General features: G+C 32.8%; 2 protein-coding genes across 22 annotated transcripts; one reads left to right on the top strand and one right to left on the bottom strand.

Moving 5' to 3' along the window:
- Window positions 1-4,135: 4,135 nt before the first annotated feature.
- Window positions 4,136-7,056, top strand: LOC103498075 (uncharacterized). 16 transcript variants are annotated; one of them, XR_007823471.1, is made up of 7 exons: window positions 4,136-4,564; window positions 5,044-5,091; window positions 5,222-5,268; window positions 5,632-5,675; window positions 6,739-6,796; window positions 6,875-6,921; window positions 7,007-7,056. XR_007823471.1 is itself a non-coding variant. In XM_051089637.1 (6 exons), exons 1-6 carry the CDS (start codon window positions 4,849-4,851, stop codon window positions 7,008-7,010), a joined length of 447 nt encoding a protein of 148 aa, XP_050945594.1. In that variant the 5' UTR covers window positions 4,150-4,848; the 3' UTR covers window positions 7,011-7,056. The 16 variants fall into 16 exon arrangements, 2 of the variants coding, with proteins under 2 accessions (XP_050945594.1, XP_050945595.1); XR_007823470.1 differs by adding an exon at window positions 5,468-5,565 and having other exon boundaries at window positions 4,149-5,268; window positions 5,659-5,675; XM_051089637.1 differs by having other exon boundaries at window positions 4,150-5,095.
- Window positions 7,057-9,118: 2,062 nt separating this feature from the next.
- Window positions 9,119-21,683, bottom strand: LOC103498074 (serine/threonine-protein kinase BLUS1). 6 transcript variants are annotated; one of them, XM_008460543.3, is made up of 22 exons: window positions 21,353-21,683; window positions 18,607-18,676; window positions 18,013-18,503; window positions 17,201-17,455; window positions 16,488-16,612; window positions 16,348-16,392; window positions 16,106-16,187; window positions 15,815-15,883; window positions 15,491-15,661; window positions 15,322-15,387; window positions 13,941-14,009; window positions 13,677-13,820; window positions 13,457-13,530; window positions 12,970-13,173; window positions 12,495-12,586; window positions 12,326-12,402; window positions 11,038-11,163; window positions 10,911-10,953; window positions 10,790-10,836; window positions 9,689-9,750; window positions 9,544-9,595; window positions 9,119-9,428 (listed from the first exon to the last, which is right to left on the bottom strand). In XM_008460543.3, the coding sequence occupies exons 3-22, from the start codon at window positions 18,178-18,180 to the stop codon at window positions 9,384-9,386; spliced, it is 2,016 nt and encodes a 671-aa protein (XP_008458765.1). In that variant the 5' UTR covers window positions 18,181-18,503; window positions 18,607-18,676; window positions 21,353-21,683; the 3' UTR covers window positions 9,119-9,383. The 6 variants fall into 6 exon arrangements, with proteins under 6 accessions (XP_008458765.1, XP_008458767.1, XP_050945592.1 ...); XM_008460545.3 differs by having other exon boundaries at window positions 10,790-10,824; window positions 21,353-21,656; XM_051089635.1 differs by having other exon boundaries at window positions 18,607-18,620; window positions 21,353-21,656.
- Window positions 21,684-23,020: the final 1,337 nt, after the last annotated feature.

The raw sequence follows: 23,020 nt of genomic DNA, 5'->3' as shown, positions 1-23,020 counted from the left end.
TAATTTCATTAAAAAAGACCAACTTCGTGACCATGTTTATAATATTATTAGAAAGAAAACATGTGTATAGAAAATATTTATTTTAAGTGGATAAAGTAGCAAGATTAATCCCTATTGTTATATATGTTAATATTTGTTTTAACAGTGTAATATATGTTCAAACTTTTGAATGATGGTTAGATTTTGTAGTTATTTTAAACACATGAATATAATCTAGTCCATTTGCACGCGTGATATTTCAAAATTTTGATAGATGTCTGTCTTAATTTTAGATGTTTAGTCTGCATGAGTCTATGACGGACTATTACCAGCAGAAAATAAGATTTTATTATATTTATAAGTATTTTTATATTTAAAACAATTCTTTTTTTTTTTCTTATTTAGGAAACTAGTGCTGGTCAATGAGGAGGTGCTAAAAAAATATGGAAAGCAATTTCTTTTGGTTCACTAAGCACTTGGAAAAGCTTTTTGGTCTATTCTTCCAAATAAAAAACTTATAGGGTTAAATCTCCAAAATATAAAGGATTGTGGTGTGACTATATTCTCTTTATTTATATTAATATAATGTATATTAATATTTTTCTTAAAAGACATTTTGATTATTCTATTGTGATTGGCCAAACTTATAAATTTCATTAAGCTAAACTTGATAAATGGTCAAATATAACACACATGTTTTTTATATTTTGGCTTGTGGGAGTTGAAATCCTAAATTAATAATCCTATCCATTAAAGTTTTAGTAATTCATAATGGAATTAGTTTATAATTTTAGGTTTGCGAGGTATAATTCTTTCTAGAACCACATGTATATATCATTTTTCAATATAAAAATTAATCTGATCAAAATATTTGGATGGTTCAAATCGATATAATTATTTGTTTAAGATTTTAGTAGATAATTTAAAATTTTAGTGTATGAATTAATTAATTAATTTAAAACATATTGTTGTTATTACTTTGAAATTTTTAATTTTGTGACTTTTGATTGGTTCGATCGCGTTTTTTCTTCTTTTTGAATGTTTTTGATTTAGGTTGGACATGTCATTGTTTGAATTTTGGTTCTTACCTGACTACATACCCATTAATATTACTTTCTACAACAATTAAAAGATCAAAAACCTTTATTAATCTTTTTAGTACCTAAAATCTAAGTCAATTATCGGTAGTTTAGTAGTGCAATTTGTTGGTTGATTGGTTAAGATCTATGAACCACGTATACTTTCAAATATTTAATCAAATATCTATATGATAATCGATTTGACATATCTATTTATATTCAACGTATCCATTTTTATGTCGACCTTTATCCAAAGAAAAAAAGATAAGCAATTCATGTAATATTCTCCAACTTAAAAAACTAAACATTCTATTTTTAAAATGCACATTACCGCACAAGAGGAAATAAATAAAAGACCAAATATTATAATTACTTGATCCAAAATTTTGTAAAATATAACCTTCTTGAATATATTCACAATTTAATGAATCACCAATTCACCTAAAAGTTTAAGTTACCGGTTAAAGACACATTTAATTATATATCATTAACGCTCACTCTCATTTGTGAAGCTTGAATACATGATCTTCATAAAGTACCTATTATGATACCATCTTAAATTATTAATTATTCCAAAAGTTTAAGCTAATAGTTGAAGATAATTAAATTCAATTATATATCGCTAATACATACTTTCCTTTGACCTTCTTCTAATTAATTTGTGGTTTTTTTCTATTGCATTCTACTAATTATTGTACAATTGTCATTGGTTTGGTATTTTAATTATGATTTTTCGTAGATAGAGTGAATTACGTTTAGTATTTTTGCATTAAATTTACTTCTATTCTTTAAAGAAAACATATTTAAGTTTTTTAAAAATTGAATCGTATTCTATCATATTCGTATGTGTCTATGTTTATGCTTTGTAGGTGAAGATTAATTCAATCTTTTTACGAATCATAAATTTTAAATTTTATGTTAATTTTATGATTTAATTAAAACAAAGTGAAATTAATTTTTGAATCATAAAAGTTTTTGATGTATTTGCGTAGCTAATTAGCTGAGCACCAACTCCAAGTGTACTTTTTCAAACTTTATACTTTGGAATATAACTTTGTACAATAATTCCACATTTAATTGCTCAATGTCAAATTTTATTGACTAACTCAAGCCAAAGTCAATGTTTTCACATTGCGTAAATAAATAATTGAGTTACTTGTTAATTTATCGAGTTAAATATTTATTTATTTTTTAAATTAAGCTAAATTATTTTAAATGATCGAAAATAATTATAAATATAATAAAATATTATAATCAAGATAGGTCGTAGAGATTGATACATATAATAATCTATGGTTAACTTTATTAATATTTTCGTTTATTTTACTTACAAAAAAAGATACAGGTTAGGTTTTACATTTTAAAAGTAGTACACTTTTAAAAAACTTACGATTTTTTTCTTTAGCAATCTTGGTCTGGCCGAGATTGTGCTCGAGATTTCATGTAATTTTGTGTGCCAGAGATTTTTCCCGATCTTTTGTGAACATAGTAAAATGCATCACAAGATTAATTTTTTGGTTATGATGAAAATGTATTCATAATTAAAAGTATCATTATCATATTAGAAAATGGAATGACTTCCTCGAGAAGTTCCACCACCCAACTCTCAAGAAACATTCTAGAAGTGTTTGGGTTTTGCATTTTCTTTTCTCACATTTCATATCTTTCAAAGCCAACAAGGAAAATAAGGTGAATATAGCTTACTATTGCTCACAAATTATGTTTTTGTTGTCATTTGTGATTAGGCTTAGCAAAGTAAAGCAAACATATGTTTATCAAACTCAAACAATTTATCTCAAACATTTTCTTTCAGTTGCTATACATAAATCGTTGTGTATCTATAGGACGAAAATCTATGCATGAAAACCCTAACCGATGATATGATACTTAAGAGACGGAAATCTTAGCTTACTTGCTATGAGATAGAAAATCTAGGCTTCCGTAGAGGCCCTCATCTCTAACATAGTACCTAATGTCCAAGAAATGTCCAAACATGTTCTAAGCATATATATTTGCCTAGATGTTAACTTGTTTTTTAATATTTGAGACAATCATCAAACGAAACCACCTTCATGAACTTAAGATCTAGTTTTATATCCAACAACAGAAAACAAACTACATATTTTTCCATCCAGTTTAACAAAACTTAAAATTTAGTCATAAACTATGAAATCGTTCGAAGTAAATTACATTCATAAATTTAAGCTTGAGGATAACTTCTTGAAATTTGGACAAGCAAAAATTAGGCAAATCTCTTCAGTTTTGAAACAAACATGTTTTGTCTTAGCCTAAATGAGCATAAAGTTTAGGGTTTATGATTATCACATGTTCGGGTTTTCAAGGGTATTATGATTATTTGAAAATACGCTTTATTTTTGAAATTTAAAAACGAGACCTAAAATCTTGATGTCGAATTTGGTCGAGATGGACCGAGAAATGAAGTTGAAACGATTTTTTAAAATTTGAGAATAATCTCAATGTCGAGGTAGGCAAAATTTGACAAAGAAAAACTAATTTACTAGTTTTTCAAGAGTGGACAAACTTGAAAATGTAAAACTTTTGTCAATTTCTCTATTTTATGCACAAATATATTTGATTCGATACATACTTGGAGTGTTTCTACCAAATTACTAGATAAAATACGATTAGTAAATAATAAGCACTCATAAGTTTTTATTTGTATTTTAAAGCATTTTCCTTGGCCGAGTTTTCTTAGTTTTACTTTTACTATCGGTCAAGTTGGTCTTTAGAATTAATGGTTGAATATATAATATATTGGTAGAGTCTGTTGTGGAAGTTGGAGGTGGTTATCTTTGGAGTTGATCTTCACTAGAAATGTTATCTTCACTAGAAGTGTTGTCGAAGTTGGCCATTAGCGGTTGTTATTGTTGGTCTGCATAATGAGGTGTGTCGATGGCAAGTGAATGTGGAGTTATTGAGAACATTGGAAAGAGAGAAAATTCGATCTCATCAATATTTCTAATTTAATTTGTTGAACATTGTGTTGGTAATTTTTACCAATTCAACTCGAGTTGATGAACCAAACTATCTTTCTAGATAAAAATGTAAAAGTTCTTCATGTGACATACTTGAAATTTGGAAAATTGGGTGAATTGTAAGATGATGGTGCAAAGCTCTTCTCTTATAAAACAAACTAATAGGAGAAAAAAAAAAGTAGGTGCCTTGACTTCAAAGTTCAAAGTTGGTGTGCAAAGCAATTTGGTTCATTCGGTTGACCACAGTCAGAAGATTGATTGTTCTTTCCCCCATGGAAAACTTGGGTACTTGGGTATCCGCTTTCCGGTTTCCCATAAACAGGCCTCAATGGAAATTAAGATAGCGTTTATATGCTATTGATTAAATTAATCCATACTCCAAGCTCCTTGAAGGAATTCGGGATTTGGGTTCTCTGATTTTCCCTGTTCTAGCTATGTTTTGAAGGGTTAACTTTAATTTAAAGGATTCATCGTTTGCCCACAACCTGTTTGCTTTAAGACGGTTTATAGGTTTGTTATCTTTAACAGATTGGTGATTTATGTCTGCGAGTTGCAGATGGGAAGCTTGAATTTGGATGATGTATAAATGAATTTAAATTGGGGTTAAGCGATTTGAGATTTTAAACGGGAAATTTATTCACTTTTTATGGGAATTCGAGTTAAGGATATGCTGGATGTGTACTGATTGGTTAAAGGGGTTTCGTTTTTTAGTGAAAGTACCTATCGTATTAATCATTTGAAGCAAATGCTTGATCCTACGTGCTGGTTAAACTAACAATCCTCCTCTTGGCTTAATGTCTTTCATCTATGATTATTTGATTATGGTGAAGCAATGCATCTCTTGCGAGATTCTACATCTGTTATTGTATTCCTATTTTCTTAGCATATTTGGTTTTCACTGTATATTTTCTAGTCCAAGTTCAAGGAACTTTACTGTTTATTCTTGGTGCGCTCAGGCAGAATCTCACTCATATATCTTTTCCTTTCAGAGAATCAAAACGGATATAGTCATTTGTCGCCACGATGATTATTTTCTCGTCAGTAGGAGTTCAATTTTTTTTGTTACCACTGCATATATTTTTCTTGGGGGAGGATGGGGAAATGGGGTTTTTGGTATCTACCAACGTTTGTTATTTCCATCTCTGATGTTTGGAACTAATTGTTAAGGTTATTGCAACTCAAATTGGAGCAATGGGGACTATGTTACAAGCCAGGTGAGCAGTTACTTGTCATTTCTTCATTGTTCAATTCTCCACCTCACAATTCTTGAACTAGAAAATGCTTTAGATGGTATGGGAGGAACACCTACATTTATGATTTAATAGTTTATTGAGATTTATAGGTTAAATTTAACTTCGCAATAAGGGCTAAAGTATATCATTTTTTAAAATTTTCATTTTGTTATATTAGAAGGTTCTTAGACATCTATATGTTACATTCACGGGAAGGAGGAGGGGATGACAATTCATCCAACCTTCTCAGTGTCAACTGTTTTTGGCAAAAGAGATGAAGTAAGTCTGCTACACTATAGTAGTTTGTTACTGAATAATGCTGCAATTGATACATGGAATTTTCAGCCGATGCTGGTCGCATGTGTACGTCAGTTGATTGAAGAAATCAGGTAAACCTTCCAATTGAACTTTATTGAACTTTACAGTTCGAACACTTCCTTTTAAAGATCTGACTTCTGGACGTGAGAACAACTCTTTGGAAATCTGCAGATAGTAAGCATTACAATAACCAAAACGTGCCGTGTTTCTATTAAGTAGATAACCTATCTTAAAGTTTGGGATCTTGGCTTGTCAAGTTATGATTTATAGAAATCTGCAGATAGTGTATTACTTTCCATATTTGGTGTCATTGAACTGTGTTGGTTGCCCTTCAAGAGACGCTTCTTCAACGTGAATCAAGGCTTAATTGGGAGATCCAACCATCTGGACATTGTCATTGGGGGAGCATTTCCTTGTTTCTCCAACCTTTAGTGGTATCTCCTCTACAAAGAAGGCTTGAGAAGAGAGGATGACTTTATCCTAAGAAGACACATTAGTTTAGCTAGCATGTTCATATTTGACACATGATGAACAATTCAACACTTGTTGGACACATATCTAACATTTACTAGTACAACAAATGTGTCAAACATGCATAGAACGCTTGTTAAGTATGTCTGTTAACGCTAGAACATGCATAGAATAGTAGAACACTAGTTAGATCTCCCATTATGCATGTTTGTTAACAAGTGTTCTATGCATGTTCGACACATTTGTTTACTAGTATCAAACATGGAAAAACGTGTGACAATAATAATCAATTTGATTGTGAAATGCAACGAACTAATTTTCAAGCTTACAAATGCATCAGTCCATTAACTTTAAATTTTCTTTTGATTAAAAAATGTTTCCTTGTCCTAAATTTTAAGAAAATGATATATCACTGTGTCTTGTATCTGTATCCGCATTTCTTAACTTTCATCTCTTTCAGTTAATTGTTTAATTCTAAAGTTTCAATAGAAAGTCTGAGGTTTTCTAACTCTTTTGAGTGGAGACTGTGACTAACCAGAGGCGTAGGATCCTTTGTGGTGATCATTTATTGATGGATTGAATATTTAAACTTAGAACTTTTAGGGTCCCATCAAGATAGCCATATTCAAATAACATACTGAAATTATTCCTTTGTTTCTGCAGTGTATCAGGTTCATACAAACCATTACTAATCTCTCTTGGCCTCAAAGATCATCCTGTGGTAATTACTCAATCATACCTTTCTCTTTCCAGTTTTAGTAAATTGAATGGGATTAAATGGATCATTTGTGTTTTGCAGGAGACGATGAAAGGCATTGTTACTGCTGTGACTGACAATAGACTTTGGTAATATTTGACTTTTGCTGCTTAAACCCTAATTTTGTTCACATATTTATCTTCCTAATTTTGTAACATATCTTTTGGTGGGTAGGTGATTTTGAAGATTTTGTTGGCAAATAATAGATTATTTTTTTCTTTGGAGACTTTTTCACGATTAATATGATAGACAAGAATGAGACTTCAATGGTAGAATGTCTGAGTTAGCTGCGTCTTTTTTCGGATAATAATAGGATGGTGAAATTCGGAAATGTAACTTTTAAGATAGTTTCTAATATTTTAACGAATTGAAATTATGTCAAATTAGCTCGGATAGAGAACTTCGGGGAGATGACTGCAAAAATCATGTAGGCGAAAATGGGGTGTTCTTAGGTTGGATTGAAGTACTTTTTTAAACTCGATCCAAATTTAAACTCAATCCATCCAATTTGAGTTATGAATTTCTTCAACCAAATAACTCTTATTAATAAATGAATCCAAACAAATTATGAATTGTTTGAGTTGGGTTAGTTCGAGTTACTTATGTTATTTATTTAAATTTTTGTTCTAAAAGAAATAAAATGTTAGAAAATAATTTAAAGCGCTACAAAAACCTTTAGGTGTTATTGAAGAATAAATCGTCTAAAAAATAATATTATTATATCAAGAAAAATGAATATATGGATAAATTGTTTTTAAATATAGTAAAATAGCCTAAATATTTACAAAAGATACAAAATGTCAATGCTACAATGGATCGAGATAGTTCAAGTTAGTTTGAATTACTTTAGATAAACTTTTAAATCAATTCAATCTAAAAGATCTTCCTTTATTTAAATTTAAACCCAAATAAGTTAATAACTATACCCAAACTCTATGTGTTGGATTCGGTTAATCGCTTTTTTTAAGCCATCATGTTTTCTAGGTGCCCCTAGGTGAGAGCACTTACAATAGAAGGTTTTAAAGCGAACACACTCTTCAATGGTTCATTTTATAAAATTAATTTTTTGTAAGAAAAAATAACCTTTATAGTATGATGAGATTCGATCTAACTCATTTGTATCTTGATTGAATTATGCTTTTCATGGATAGAGTCTACAGGCGTAACGAATCTTAGAAAATGAATAAAATGTTCGATTAACATCCTTTTTTTTTTTGAACTAATTAATAGTTTTGAGGATGGATATAGAAATATTCATAATCTTAGAACACTTAATTAGTTAATAAATAAATAAGACAAATGCGGAAGGGAGCATAAGGAGAATAAACTTCTTTTAAGATTAGCATAATGACATGCATGCTTTTTCAAAAAACAAAAAGAAGAAAAAACAAGAAGAAATAGTGATTATCATAGCTTGAATTTAGAAGTTTAAAATTTTCACTATAATAACAATCACGATGGAACAAATTACTGGAAAGAAAATAATTTACACTTTTTGCTCTTTTGACATAGGTTTTGTTACTAAATGAGATTCGATTAAAAAAAAGAAAGACAAAGAAACCAAAAAACAAGAAAAACGAGAGTTTCGTTGATTTTATTCATGAAGTAAAATGTCAATAAGCATAATTCAACCAGCGCAATACTCGTACTATCAATTTTATTTCGAGATTACAAGTACAATTCATTTGGAAGACACGATTTTGAGCATAATTTAATGCATAAGACTTCTATCAACTTCCCTCCTAAGATTGAAATTTTGATTTATCACTTCCACATTAATTATATAACTTTATCTATTACTTTTCCTGAAATTAAAGAACTCCCTATTACTTTATTCATCTTACATTAAGATCAAATGTTGCCCCTCACGGGGGATTTTTTAAGAAAGAGAATTTGTTGGTTTAAACTCTGATCTTGGTATTGTTGACAGTAAAAATATTTAGCACAAAACATGATCCATCCATCCATGTGGAATCATTAGGAATGCCACGACAAGAGCATAACCTAAGAGCAAAAGGTTGCGTTTAAGTCATCCAATAACAGTGGTAGCATGTTAGATTAGAAAGTCAACTCAAACAAATCTTTAAGCATCCTTTCAACACAATAAATGAAATAATGCAATGAGCCCGAGCGAAATGGCCACAGGTCGTGGAAGCAAGGATAGTAATATCTGTTCACATATTGGGAAAAAAATGAAATATCTCCAATGGTTTGCAGAAGAATATCATTCAATATTCTGTATATTAACTGTAGGTTCGGTTTGACGTATCGTTATAAGAAGAAAAGGAAAACAGAAACTGCAATATATTACAAGATCAGCATTACAAGATACATAGGAAATACATTATAAAGAACACAAAATTTTCGGTGTCTGCCTTTTGACATCACACTTATATAGTACACTACAAATACATTAACGATTGCCTCAATATCATCAACTGGAATTTCTTGCGGAAAGAGACAGTCACACATGAATTGATAAAGAATAATCAAGAAGCAAGACGAAGGCATCAGGATGATCTATTACCCATTACGCTCTACGTGCTATCTTTTATGTTTTCTCTTTATTTGCCATAGAAATCACGTGTCTTTCAAACTGTGAAAAACAAAGAGATGTATATAAAGATCGATTGTTTTCATCACAAAACCTATTTGGATTCAAGGCAATTAAACAGAATAAAATTGAGTTTCCAATCAAGTATGAAAAATACCTCGGCATTTTTCAATTTTTGCTTCTCTAATTCCTCAACGAGATGATCAATTCTGAAATTAGACCGTAACAGAAAATTAGCTTTTATAAGAATTTGGTTAGAAATAAAAAAAAGTAAATTCAATTCCTTGGACTTGAAATTATACCTCTGCTGCAGATGAACGACCTGAGATTGCAATTCTCTTTCCCTCAAGGAAGTTGGTGGTACCTGATCATCAAAGAAACTATCAATTGATGGGGTAGCCTAAACATTGTCAGATTAAAAGCACAAATAACTGATTTCGATAATGAGTCATGGCCATGATCCGGCAAACTTTGGAATGAAATATGAACAAAGCCAATTTCCCTTAGATAACTTGGAAGGAAGATTAATGCCATCAGCTTAGCATAGATGATATACAGTTCACTCTTTTGGTAATATGATAGAATAATGGTGCCGTAATGTAGATTCAACATCAGCATAAAAATTGTTTTTAGAATTAGAGTAAAAGAGCATGCTTTACTCTCCCTATCTTTCGGTGAGGAGGGGGAAATTATTCGTTAATATTAACAATCTCCTACCAGGTTCTCTATCCTTGAAAGAAAGCAAAGCCATATTTTCATCAAAACTAAAATTTTGAAAGGTATTAAATAGCAGGTACTGACATAGCCACATAACAAATGTGTGGCGGTTAATGTTCTGAAAGTGTAATTAATCTTCTTGAGAGGTCAGATTTCCTTTCTTGGCCCCACTTCCAAATGCAATGATCAAGTCTTAATTTTTTCTTTTAAAAAAAAACTAACTGAATGTTGTAGTTTCTTCTGGTATCATGCTGGTTATCCTTCATTATTCTTTGCACAAAAAAATCACAATCCAGTAGAGCCAAAGCAAGTAAAATGTAGAGAGCTCTTGGGAGGAGGTTTGGACACATCTCAGACAAGGGCACTCCATCAAGATCCACGTGTCCATGCTTCCTAGTTAGTGAGGTTCAGTGTCTCCCTTTCAGTCTTAATCACTAAGGATTTCTATGACTACGTTTTGACTCTTGGTCTTAAATTGGAGCCTTTTCTGTAATTGTAAGCTTGTTATTCTCTGTTTTTTTCTTCGTTTTTTTTTTCCTTTTTTTTTTTTGCTCCTTTCGTTATTGGATTTCCAATAAGTTAGGTAAATCATACTTTCATTTTTAAAAATACAAACTCAATTATGTACTAGCAGTTGTTAGCAGCTTATTGCAAAAGTAACAAAAAAATCAAATTCAACTATGTACCTGCAGAAAGTCATTGGTGACCGTCTCTGATGCATCTGGATTCTTGCCTGTGTCAGTCAAACATATAGTAGAAGAAAAAGTGCCAAAAAGCATATCATAACAACAAAAAGAGGAGAAATACCAGTCATTTGTTCCAAACACTTGATCAGTTTAAGAATTTCTTCCTGTCAGCAATAATAGATACAAATAAGAAATTTATTTTGACGCAGTGCCAACCAATACAAAGAAGAAGGGTAAGCAAAACAGACCCGTTGAACGATGTTCTGCTGCAAAATGCACTGCATTGATGGGAGGAGTAGAGCAGGTGTGAGGTTCAGGGATGTTGGACTTATTGTCCCTCCACAGACTGGGCTAAATGAGCCCGTCATAGGACCCTACATACAGAAATAAAATGGCAATGGTTACAAAGCCATTGCCTAACAGGTAAATGTCTAAGTTCATTGGTTAATGAGAAGTCGAATGCACAAAATCCTAAGGTAAACAATATCCAAATTGATTATGTAGGAAATAAGATGAAGTTCCAGTTAAAAGCAATGGTACATTTACCGGAAAATTTTCTACCAACCACAAATGTCAAGATCCTGATATAAGGAGTCAATAAACAGATCAAAGTGCAAAAACTCAAAATGTGAACATGAATGCATGCATGGAATAAATTCGAAATAACAAATGAAAAATCCAAAGGCAACACCGCCTTTTCATTAGAACAAATAAACTTAGAAAATATGGCGTACTCCAAATTCTGCGTAAATGCAGGCGTTTAAAGTAAAAAAAAAAATTGATCAAGTAGTTCAAAATAGTCATATCTTTAAGTTGCACCAAACTGAAATTGATAAAGTGGAAAATGAGCTGAAGACTAATATGATGACAAATTCACTGAAAGTATGGCCACATTTGATGGGGGACAACTTCGACCAATGAAAAGTACCGAGAGTCTCAACTAGTCTAAGTGCAGAAGGAAATGCAAGATATTCAATCAGTCCCAGAAGCAATAATGATCTGCATGCATGACATGAAATGGAAATAACAGGCAACGAAATAAAGTACAACATTTATTCACCGTAACAAAGAAACTTAAAAGAGAATGAACCCCAATTTATAAGAAAAGAGAAACAATTTAATGTCAAAATTTTGCACACAAAAAAAAAAAAAAAATCATTGATGAATCACAACTACAAAGTAGTTTATCTTAAACTAGAGTGTTTTAAAATGAAAATTTGCAAAATGCTCATCTTTCTGAAAATATTCAAGCAGCACAAGAGACCAAACCACCTGACCTTGAGTTTTGTTTCTCCCTAACGTGGTCGTGCTCACATAATTGGTCAAATACAATGACAATCAAACTTCATGGTTTTCCAAGGAAAAAGGTAGGATAATAGATAGTGCTTTTTATCAAGTGCCGATTCACTTCAGATAAATGCTGCACGTTACTAAAATTATATCTCTACAATTACTTTCCTTCTAGAGTCTAGACATGATCAGAACCTGCAAGGTGTTTGAGTTTTGTACAAGATTTCAAAATTAATGCAAAAATACCTTTGGACTAAGCTCTGCTGAAGTAACTTTAAACCGCCCCTTGCGCTGAACAACTGTTCCATCCGATGCATCTTCAACTGAACAAAATATTTTAAGAATTTTGTAAGGTTAATGCACTTAATATGAAACAATTTAAGCCTATAGAGATATAGAAGCCAAAAAAACGCACCAGATGAAACATTATTTGTATCCCTCTTCTGGCGATATAATAGTGGACCACTGTAATTGCGCTCAGATGGAAGTTTCGACTGCAAATAGTCCCTTTATTGAAGTTTGAAAAAAAGAAGAAACAAAACAAGTTATGGTCAGACTTGCCTAAACCAGATGGTGAACTTTGACTTCCAAAACAAAAACACTTATTCAACCAAAAGAAAACATGTATCTTCTGCTGATAAAGCTCATTCTCAATCTTAGAATTAAAAGCAACAGCATAGATTCCATTGACACTGGTCCTTTTCAACTTGAAGCTCAAATTCAAAGATCTAGTAGAACACACAGAGTGATTCTCTATTAACAAGCTTGCAACAAGCTTATTATCTAATACAGAGTGAGGGCAGATGGACAGACTTCTCTGGAATTATAAAACCATTTTCAGGAAAACATAATGCATGCACAATAATTCAAATCAGAATAATAAAGCATACCTATCACCATCTACAGTAACCTTTTTAGGAGATACAGAATTATCAGAAATTAGTGAACCGCTGAAAGATCTCTTGTTCTCTGACATATAATGACGTGGTAAGGAACCACTTTGCCCTGAACTCTCACCCTCAGTTCTTCCATTTTCTCTATCCACTGGCCTTACACTGTCCGTGCTTATATCTTCATAGATGTCAAAACAATCTCTGGATCAAAGTATCAAGACACATGATTAGTCACAATAACTAGAAACTGTCAATTTGATTTCTCCTAAATTATCATATCAAACCTCATCTCACGTTTTCAAAAAATTACCAAGTAAATAAAAATGCAATATAAGTTAAAAAGAAAAAACAAAAAACAAAAAAAGTTGACAAATTGTTCAGAGAAATTTTATTACTGAAGTTTATTTATGATAAATGTTTCGGAATTTTTTTCCAAATAGCTATAATACAGCTTTCTGGGGAAGGGGAATAGAAAAAACCATACTTCAGTGCTTCAAGAGGTTTCATAGGGAAAGAAGCAAGGGAACTCTCCAGATCATGAAGATCATTGAAACCATCCTAAAACAAAAGAACGGGAAAAAAGATGTCAGTAAGTATTCAATTATAGGCAAAGATTATTCAAGCTATTGATTCAAAGAACAAATGCCTAGATTCTCCATGTCGACGTTAAAGATTTTAGTAAAGGTTATCATAGACAGTAAAACCTCCTGACTAGCTGCAGCAGTGGGGTGACTCAGCCTTTCAAGTGATGAACCCTCTACCGGAAAGGTAAATTCATTATTCTTGTTTCTTTGTTGTGTAGTATGTACATCTAGATCTTCTATGTTTGACATATCATCATCTTGAATCTGCAAGATACTCAGTAGTCAAAATGAAAGGATGACTGCAGTAAACATTCTTATATATTACTAAAAGCAAGCAACTGATACATATATGTACATACTAAACCAGTCAATATTGATACTTACAAGGGCAGCCTGATTCTTTAAATCCTCAAGGTTGAAGTTCCAGGCACTAATTCCTCGAATATACTCTTGCTGCGCAGGATAAAGGAATTTAGATAACAATGACACAAAGGCAAAACAGCAGATATTAACTTTTACAAATTAACATGAGGTACATTCAATGCTAGGACTTGAGTAGAGCTGCGCAGAGTTAGCCTGAAAACCGATCCGAACGGCTGAAACCAGCTGAACCAAAGAAAACTAGTCGAATTTCCTTAAAATCCAATCGGAATCGGTTTTATTCATAAAATCAAGGACTATAAAACCAATTTGTTGTTTATTCTCTTACATTTACAAATTATTTGTCTCCCACGAATGGTCTGGTAAGTTGCATCCTTCCACTTGCTAGAAAAACATGATCTAATATGGATCTCCATACTCCATAGGGTTCTTGACATGGGTCATGTTCCCGTGGCCCAACTACTTTTAAATAAGAGAGTTTCTGGCTTAGGCATCTTCAGTGGCACCATCGTTAAAAAGAACTTGGAAATAATATCCCCGAAAAGTTGAGATTTTTCTTGTTGGTTTTGATCCTAGGAGGAAACTAGAACGGCTGAGTTGGTGTAAAAAATAGGACATGGCACTTTCTACTCATTGCTGGGAAGTGTAAAATAGGCAGGAGAGCAAACATCACTTTTTGGTGCAATGCCTTTGCTTACAGGTATCGGCAAAAACTTAGCATTTCTTTGTGCTTCCCAAAGAAATCTACGGTGTATTGAGCAACTTGAATAAAGGCATCCATCTAAAGGTAGCCTACAGTTTTTTATCCATTAGAAAGCTTCAATGTACTGTGTTACTGGGGGTCTGCCACTGCGCCACTTGGTGCTTTGGTATTTCTCTTCATTTCATTTACCAATAAAATTGTCTCCCTTTCATTAATTTAAAAGAATATATACAAAAATGCAAACAAAAAAGTAGCTAAGCTTTTTTGGTGAAATGTGATGTTTCCATTTTTTTTTTTGGGGGGGGGGGGGGGGGGGGGGGGGGGGATTTGGTCAGAAGAAGTGTAGAATCTTCAAGATGCTTCTATAAATTTTGATAAGCGTAGACATCATGCATTTCATTAAGGTCCAGGAGCGTTTTCTTTTATCCAATATTCATTCTAATATACACCAACATGAGGTATTTTTCATAATTCTTTTAAGTTGCTTGAATTGGTGTTTTCTTTCCCTTGCATGCTTTCTTCTCACTTCAATGAAATATTATAGGGAAAGAAGAAGATTAGGGGGGAAAACAAGCAAGTCCTGTGTTGAATGCAACACACTTTGAAATCTAGGGGCCAAAGCCCAAAGGCTCCAGAAATTAGCAGAAGCATGCATCAGACAATGAGTTTTATAGTTGGAACCTGTGATAAATGCTCCTTGTCTCCATACAAAGCCTTGTTTTGTCCCAGAAGATCAGCCTCTTTTGCCTGTAAAGAAGATACGGCAAACCAAACAGGTTGAACAAACTATCCACAACTTCCAGAGAACAATCAAAGCTAGTAAAAGAAAGGCCTGAGATGAGCTTGGGACCTTCAGCTTCTTAAAGCGATCCCCTAATGGATCAAGGCCATCCAGGATCGTTCGAGCAAGGTAATCAACTGAACGAGCATGTTTAAAAAAAGGGTGCTTTAGGAGCTTCTCAGAACTTGGCCGTTTCTTTGGATCCTTCACTAAGCATGTAGCAACCATTTCTTTGAACGACTGAAATCAATTTTTTTCCATAAATTTTTAGTACAAAAGGAAGATATAAACAAGAATGGGGAGGAAAATATACAGAAAGCTCCTTAAATAACAAAATATAAAGAAAACTATACAAATTGGAGGGTATTTAAAGTTTCTTACGAGTTTACATACCTTAGAAAATCTCTTATCTCTTTCATAGTCAAGACCAGGCGGAGCATTTTGTAGTGTCATTAGCAAAACCTGTAATACCAAAGGACCGAGTGACATACAAAAGTTGAACTTGGTCAACTACAGCAGTCAGACTAATTTCACAAGGTTTCCTTGTTCGAGGAGAAAATGACAATGCCAAAGAACATGTGACAAAAGAAAGTTAAACTTAAACAATTACCCCAGCCATATACATCACTTATTTCACTTGTGTACACGCACATAAAAAAACTGATATGGGCATTGAGTACATACTTTCATTGGTGGGTATTTAGAAAATGGAGCATGCCCATGAGCCAATTCAAGTGCTGTTATTCCAAACGACCAAATGTCTGCCCTATTGCAGAGAGGAAGAAAAAGATATATAAAAGAAAACATATTGCAGAAAAAAAAAACCTTCTAGCTCACCCTTCTGCATGACAAAAATCACAAAGAAAGAAATACTATGAAATAAGATATGAGATATCACATCACATGCAGATGAGCAACCTACTCACTTGAAGTCATATCCGTGTAATTGCTGCATAACTTCAGGTGCCATCCTGAGGATTTCAAAAGAGGAAATGTCCAGAATTACATCCATTCTTTCTATTACTAGCTGTACATCAAGGCACAAAAGTGAGAAATGGAAGGGTACCAGCAAGGAGTTCCAACAAACGTGTTTCTTGAGCGTTGCCTATCTCCAGTATCAAACATGCAAGCTGAGACTCCAAAATCAGCTAATTTGACTGTACCATTAGAATCAAGCAAAATATTCCCAGCCTGCCAAAAAACAAGGCTTATGTCTTTACCCAGAAAGGGAGAAAGTCACCTAACAACATTAGGTTGAGTAATGCCTTGATATACTGAAGAACTCCAATGCATCGAATGGACAAAATACAACAAATGAGCTAAATTGTTCAATATTCATTAAACCCTAAACTCAGGGGACTTCTGTGGAACTACCATTGTTGCTAGGCATTACATGAAAATGTAGTTCAATGCAACGCATCAGTTATCTTAGAGGGAACAGGGAAGGAGTATAAAATTATATCATCTCTAACTTCATCTCCAAACAGGATTTCATATGGATAATGAAGAAAATTAGCTCTTCTCTGGGAAAAGTTATAGTTGAAAAAAACAAAATTAGAGGAGAAAAAAAGTTTTGCACTCATATCTAGTCTTGCAAGCACTTGACATGTTTTTCGAACAATTTATATTTAATACATGTGACATTTAGCATCACTTCTTACTGAACGTTGCATTGGCATCCAGCACCACAATCAAAAAGAAAAAATGAAAAAAGAACCATCTGCAGTTATTAAGAATATATTTGTCAAAATATGATAAGATCTAGGTGCTATAGACAACCTTAACATCTCTATGGATGTGGCCATGAGCATGAAGATAAACAAGAGCTTTCAGAACCTCCCGCAATAGGGTAGCTATGACAGGCTCATCAAAACCTTCCGAATAAGCAGATTTCATAATATGAAGGCAAGATCCCCCTGACATGTATGGCATCACAACCCAAAGGTGGTGACCAGCAGTGAAAGAACAATGTGCTCTTAACAAATTTGGATGATCAATCAAAGTCATTGTTTGAACCTCTCGCCGAATACCATCCTGGACAATTTCCTCCAACATTAGTCGTAAAGACACATTACATATAAAAAAAAAAAGACAGAAAAGAGTTTGTTGTTTAATATGTCAAATTTTGAGTAGGCAAGTCTACAAATATGTTCCTGATTTAAAATAAAAATATAGGATTACATAAGTAAATTCTATTAGAAAAGAGAGAGAGTATGTCCTCAAAGGAATATTCTTAATACAGTGACCATGAAAATTTCTTCAAAGTACATTGAATGATCAAATGAATTAAACACTACATCAGATCAAGAAACACACTAAAGCCGACAAAACAAAATCATCAACGTAAAATCCCAGCTTTCATGGTCCTTCAGAATCTTGATCCCAAAATGAAGATGATGAATACTTGAGAACAGAAACTCCACTAGATAAAATAAAATATTTAAGTTACGAAATAAAAGACATGTATAATCTTATTTTGAAAGTTACACTTATGACTTATGAAGCAAGGTAAACCGAATCTGAAAGGATGGAAAAAGGTTCAGAAATGAGCAATTAATGAAAGGAAAAATACAGGAGATTGATAGACATACTAGGTCATTGTTGCACTTCTCCAAATCAAGAACCTTTATAGCGACAATCTCATTTAGCGGAATGCACAGTGCCTTGTACACAGTGGCACTGACGCCTTCTCCAACTTCTTCATGTAAGTTATAATCCTTGGCATTCACTGGATACTTTTTTTCTGAAGGATTCTCCATAATTTTCTTTTTACATTACAGCAATGAACCTTTTTTATCCAAAGTTGTCCCAACTGACGTAAAACTAAATAAAATATATTCTGAAGAAATAATCTTCAAATCAATATAAGGAATTTTCCATCTTGATGGCATTTTTGTCAGATCAGCCGGACACTGTAAGTAACTCGTAACTGCATCAAGAAAAATGGAAAGTGAGTTCATCTGGTGAACCCCAAAATGTTGATGTCAATAAGCATTCCATCTCTTTAGCCTTCCGAAGTTTAAGTTCTAAGACCATCTACCAGTCCACAACCAACAAAGCTTCCAAAACCTCTAAAAAATTTCTGCACATATAAACATGATGGAACAAGTCATGTCAGAGGGAAAAAAAGAACAAGTTCGGTAAAGAAATGCAGAAATCCAACAAAGCTTCCAACGGAGACTTACTCTTATATTCGCAACTGAAAACAACCAAAGACAAATCAAAAGACAAAAGTTATTTCACTACACGAACTCTCTGAAACAAGCAACAGATCAGGGTCAAAAAATCAGCACAAAGTTTCAATTTTTAGATCGGATTTTCCAATAACAAAAATTATTAAGTGAACATTTCTTCCCGGTTTATTCCAGTTATAAGCATGACTTGTTTGAGTTTTATCAAGCACACATCTAAGCATAGAAAATACATAAGTAAAGATATACGACAATCAAAGTAGATTCAATTCGTCCATCCTGACATCTTACAGAAATAAGTAATTAATGCCTGTATTTTGACGTAAAAAATCACTAGACAGCCAGCTAAGTCCAAAGGTCAAACAAGGTATACATAAGGTTGTAGTAGCCACACTAACTAAGAATGTTAAGTATTGATAGGATCGAATTCGAATAGAGATCATATAGAACAAAAGATACAGAAAAATAATCACGTAATTCAAGGAACTAGGATGGCCTGCCCTCTAGTAAGTTCAAGCCAAACTAAAACTATAAGTCTGTAATGCCCTGAATTTAGGAGGGGAACATGAATGAGCCGATATCACATCTAAATGAGAGGGATCCTGAGGAGATGAAAGTATGGTTAAGAAAGACTTAAAAGAATTGAAAGTTACTACCTAAACCAACAAGGTGCACCTTCCTTTTCGGTGGCTAAATCATAGAAACTCGAGCACTCCTATGTTGGGTGACCTCTTAGGAATTTTTCAAAGATGCATGCGAGTGACGACAAAGCATGCTAAAGGAACCCGTGTTGGTTTGTAAGGAAAACTTTCACTCTTTAAAGCATTTAATACAAGTAAGGATGACGTAGCAGGGTCACAAGGAACGCAGGTAATGTCGGGGCCGTCAATTGCTGAATCCGAATTTTGAATCCTGGCCTGAATCCTAGGCCTAGGGCGTTACAAAAACTTTCCTACCATCATTGCATATTGCGCGTTTTCTCTTTAACGCTTTATGTTACTGTAAATATCCACACCTCTTTAAAGCTATAGTCTCTCTACTCAACTAAGGATTTGGAATTCTTTCTTGTAACTCAACTTCTATGGTCTATTGATTTCTTTCATCAAATGAAATTTTTGTTTCCCTCTCAAACACCCTCCATCTTGCATAATCCATCTATATAATCATCTTTAAGCTAATAAAGTCCCAGATCATGACTAATACAACCTTGATGACAAATCATAACTCATCTCTAAAATGCACCTTGTCCTCAAGATGTGCATCAAGTGTGTTGGCACCAACTCCTCCCAAATTCAAAGAGAGAGATTTGGAAGCTTGCCAGTTGACCAAAAATTAATGTTTTGACAAGGGAATATGACATTGTGTGAGGTTGAAAGGATGATCCAGACCACATTCTCCCAAACTTTCTCACGTAGCAGTGCAATGGCAGCTTGCATACTATCTAAACGTTCCATTAGTGCCAACTTCTGATTCCTACACAATAATATCTATCTCCAATCCCTTGTCACCCTCAACCATTGAGATACCACAGTGTCTACAATTAGTTGGCAATAATTGGCAATATCCTGCAGCCACATTGCAGCTATACTTGCAACTTTCATTAACAAAAACATCAGTCAATAACAGCTCCTGAAGGAAAAAAGAAAATCCCACATAATTCATAATTAGCCTCTTTCCTTCTCATCTGCTGTTACACCAAACCCCAACTACTGCCATCTCTGTTGAAACCCCAATTTCATCCATCTCAACTAGAAAGTGAAAACCTCAACTTCTTCCAACCTTCGTAGTATTAGTATTGCCCTTCTACTTGCCCTAATCCTATCTTAAGCTAGTAGTCCCAACCTAGTTATAGCATCAACCATCATAACTAAGCCACAATCATAGAGCCCAAGTATTAGCTCCTGCCATTGTAAAACGAAAAAATCCATACCTAAAATCCCCAGTCCCAACAAGCCTCTCTCCTTTCTACTTAATCTTCCATTGTTAACTAACTGAAGGTGTTGATTCCAATTGGTGGAGGAAAAATTTTAAATAAACTAAAAATATCTTTTTCCGAAAAATGAAAAATATAAACAAATTTATATAAATAAAAAGAGAGAGGGAAGTGGATGGAGAATCACTTAATTCTACACGGTCCACCCATATGGTAGAGGCTAGGAGCACAGTTATGCCTGTCAGATTCTCCTAAAATCACGCTACAGAAATAAAGATGCAAAAATACAGAAACAAATACAAAACTACATTTACTTATTTTACCCGTATCCCCCAACCCAACCTAGCCTTCTTTAACAAAAATTTTCAAACATTGGATTCAGAACTAAACTACCCATCGATCGCCTAACTCACAAGTAATTACATCCTACCCGAAGCACAAAATTTCGAGAAACACCACAACCCCAATTTCCAAATCTGCAAAAACTAAAATTCAGAACAAATACTCCCCACAAAACCCCCCAATCCAAACACCACATTCAAATCCCAGAAACACAACAAAATTTCAACCCGAACACGAAATCAACACAATTCCAACTCCAAGATGCACAATTGACACTCCCACAACAACAAAGCAGAAGAAACCCAAGAAAGAAAATAAAAGAGCTGAAAGAAAGTGTGAATCAGATTAAGAATGAACATAAAGAAGATAAGAAACACAGAAATTGACTTCCCAACAATGTCAAACTTAGCTAGGGTTAGAGGAAAGGAACTCCAAAAGAAAGAGAAAAAGGTAGAAGAAGCTTACAGAGAAATGAATCGAAGTGGAATTCTCAAACAGATTGAAGAGTCCAAGTAGAGATAGACGATGAAGCTTCAGATTTGGACTCCCTTCAGTGATTATGAATGAAATTTTACCTTTTCTTCCCCTTTGTATCCAACTAATTATTGACTCCGAGTTCCCGTGATCGAATCTCTCGCCGTCGCCGCTATTAAAAAAAACAGAAAAAAAAAACAAATAAATTGAACAAACAAAATTAATTATTTTATATAAATATATTTCTGGAATTTATTTAAGAAGAATTTCCAGAAAATATGAATTGGAGACGACTTTGATTAATTGCAAATGAAATGGTTTTATTTATTTCATAAAAAAAATAAATAAAGAAATAAATAAAGTAATGTTTAATTTAATAATAATAATAATAATAATAATAATAATAATAATAATAATAATAATAATAATAATAATAATAATAATAATAATAATAATGGTAACAAGATGGTGCAAGTGGAGATGGGTAGGGAGGGCCCCTCAGGGAGCTCTACCATTTCAGCCTTGTAACGTTTTCCTTTTCTATTTTCTATTTTTATTTCTAAGTTTTTATGAAACGAATATGTTTGATAACATTCCATGTTTCTTATTCTCAAAATAATTATAAATATTCTTCGTTTAATAAAAAAATCTATGATTTTGTTTGTAAGAATACAAATATCTTTGCCACCATGAAAAAGATGGAATATAGATGAAGTTAGGTAGACATATAGTTGGGTTGAGATATAAAATATTTGGATTTAGTTAAGAAATATTGTGGTTGGATAGAATAAGGAGAAAGAGGAATTGTAGTTTGAATTAAGGAGGATTGCATCAAACAAGATGGAAGAGAGATCAATAGGTAAAGAGTAGGGGTTTGGGAAATATTGTTTTGAATTTTGTATTTGGACATTCTAAAGAAGTCAACAAGTGAAACATTTGACCTTGGAGTCGTTGACTTGTAGAAGGAATTCAATTTCCATAACAAAGGTATATAGTAGAGGTTCTCACCCCCATTGATTTTCTCTATAATAGGCTTTAAAGGCTAAATTAATATATGTTTTAGTTTTTAATGTTGGGTTTGGTAGGTGGTGGATCCTTCGATTTTGCTTTTCTTTTTTTTTTTTTCCTGATCACTAATCTTTGTCTTCTCTCATCCTTCTCCTTACAATCTCACTTTCTTACTCTTATTCTTTTGCAATTTCTCTTTTTGCAATGCAAATTGAATAGAGAGAGAAAAGAAGAAAGACGAAGTTAGCATGAAGGAGGTTGGTCGCACTAGAAACAGAAAGAAATAAAAGTAATTTTATAAATTGCTTGATGATGAAATAAGCAAAGAAAAAAGAAAGTTACAACTCTAATGTACCAAAATTAGGATGAGTCTTTTAATTAATTTTCTCTTTTAATGTTTAGGTTATTGTTTAAAAAGTTATAATTTGGCAATTTCTCTCAATATTACTTAAATTTAGAAGTGAATTAAATATGTTATTTGAAAGACAAAAATTTTAGAATTCAGTCAATTTCTTAGAATTTTAGAGAAAGCAATTAAAAAGACAAAATAAATAACATTTTCAAATATAGAAAAAAAAAATATTTACAAAATATAACAAAATCTCCTATAATTTATTTAAGTAATTTTACTATATTTCATAGATAGTTTCA

This window comes from Cucumis melo, chromosome 9 (assembly GCF_025177605.1).
Source record: "Cucumis melo cultivar AY chromosome 9, USDA_Cmelo_AY_1.0, whole genome shotgun sequence".
NCBI classification, from domain to species: Eukaryota; Viridiplantae; Streptophyta; class Magnoliopsida; order Cucurbitales; family Cucurbitaceae; genus Cucumis; species Cucumis melo.
The sequence above is the reverse complement of the archived record's forward strand: the minus strand, read 5'-3'. Positions and strand labels throughout refer to the sequence as shown.

Coding starts and splice junctions, on each gene's coding strand:
- LOC103498075 (XM_051089637.1), top strand. CDS start 4,849: ATGTCTTTCATCTATGATTATTTGATTATGGTGAAGCAATGCATCTCT. Junction 5,269..5,631: donor GGGACTATGTTACAAGCCAG/GTGAGCAGTTAC, acceptor TGGAATTTTCAG/CCGATGCTGGTCGCATGTGT. Junction 5,676..6,738: donor CAGTTGATTGAAGAAATCAG/GTAAACCTTCCA, acceptor TTGTTTCTGCAG/TGTATCAGGTTCATACAAAC.
- LOC103498074 (XM_008460543.3), bottom strand. CDS start 18,180: ATGGAGAATCCTTCAGAAAAAAAGTATCCAGTGAATGCCAAGGATTAT. Junction 17,456..18,012: donor AGAAGTGCAACAATGACCTA/GTATGTCTATCA, acceptor GAAATTGTCCAG/GATGGTATTCGGCGAGAGGT. Junction 13,531..13,676: donor CTGCTGCAGCTAGTCAGGAG/GTTTTACTGTCT, acceptor CTTTTGTTTTAG/GATGGTTTCAATGATCTTCA.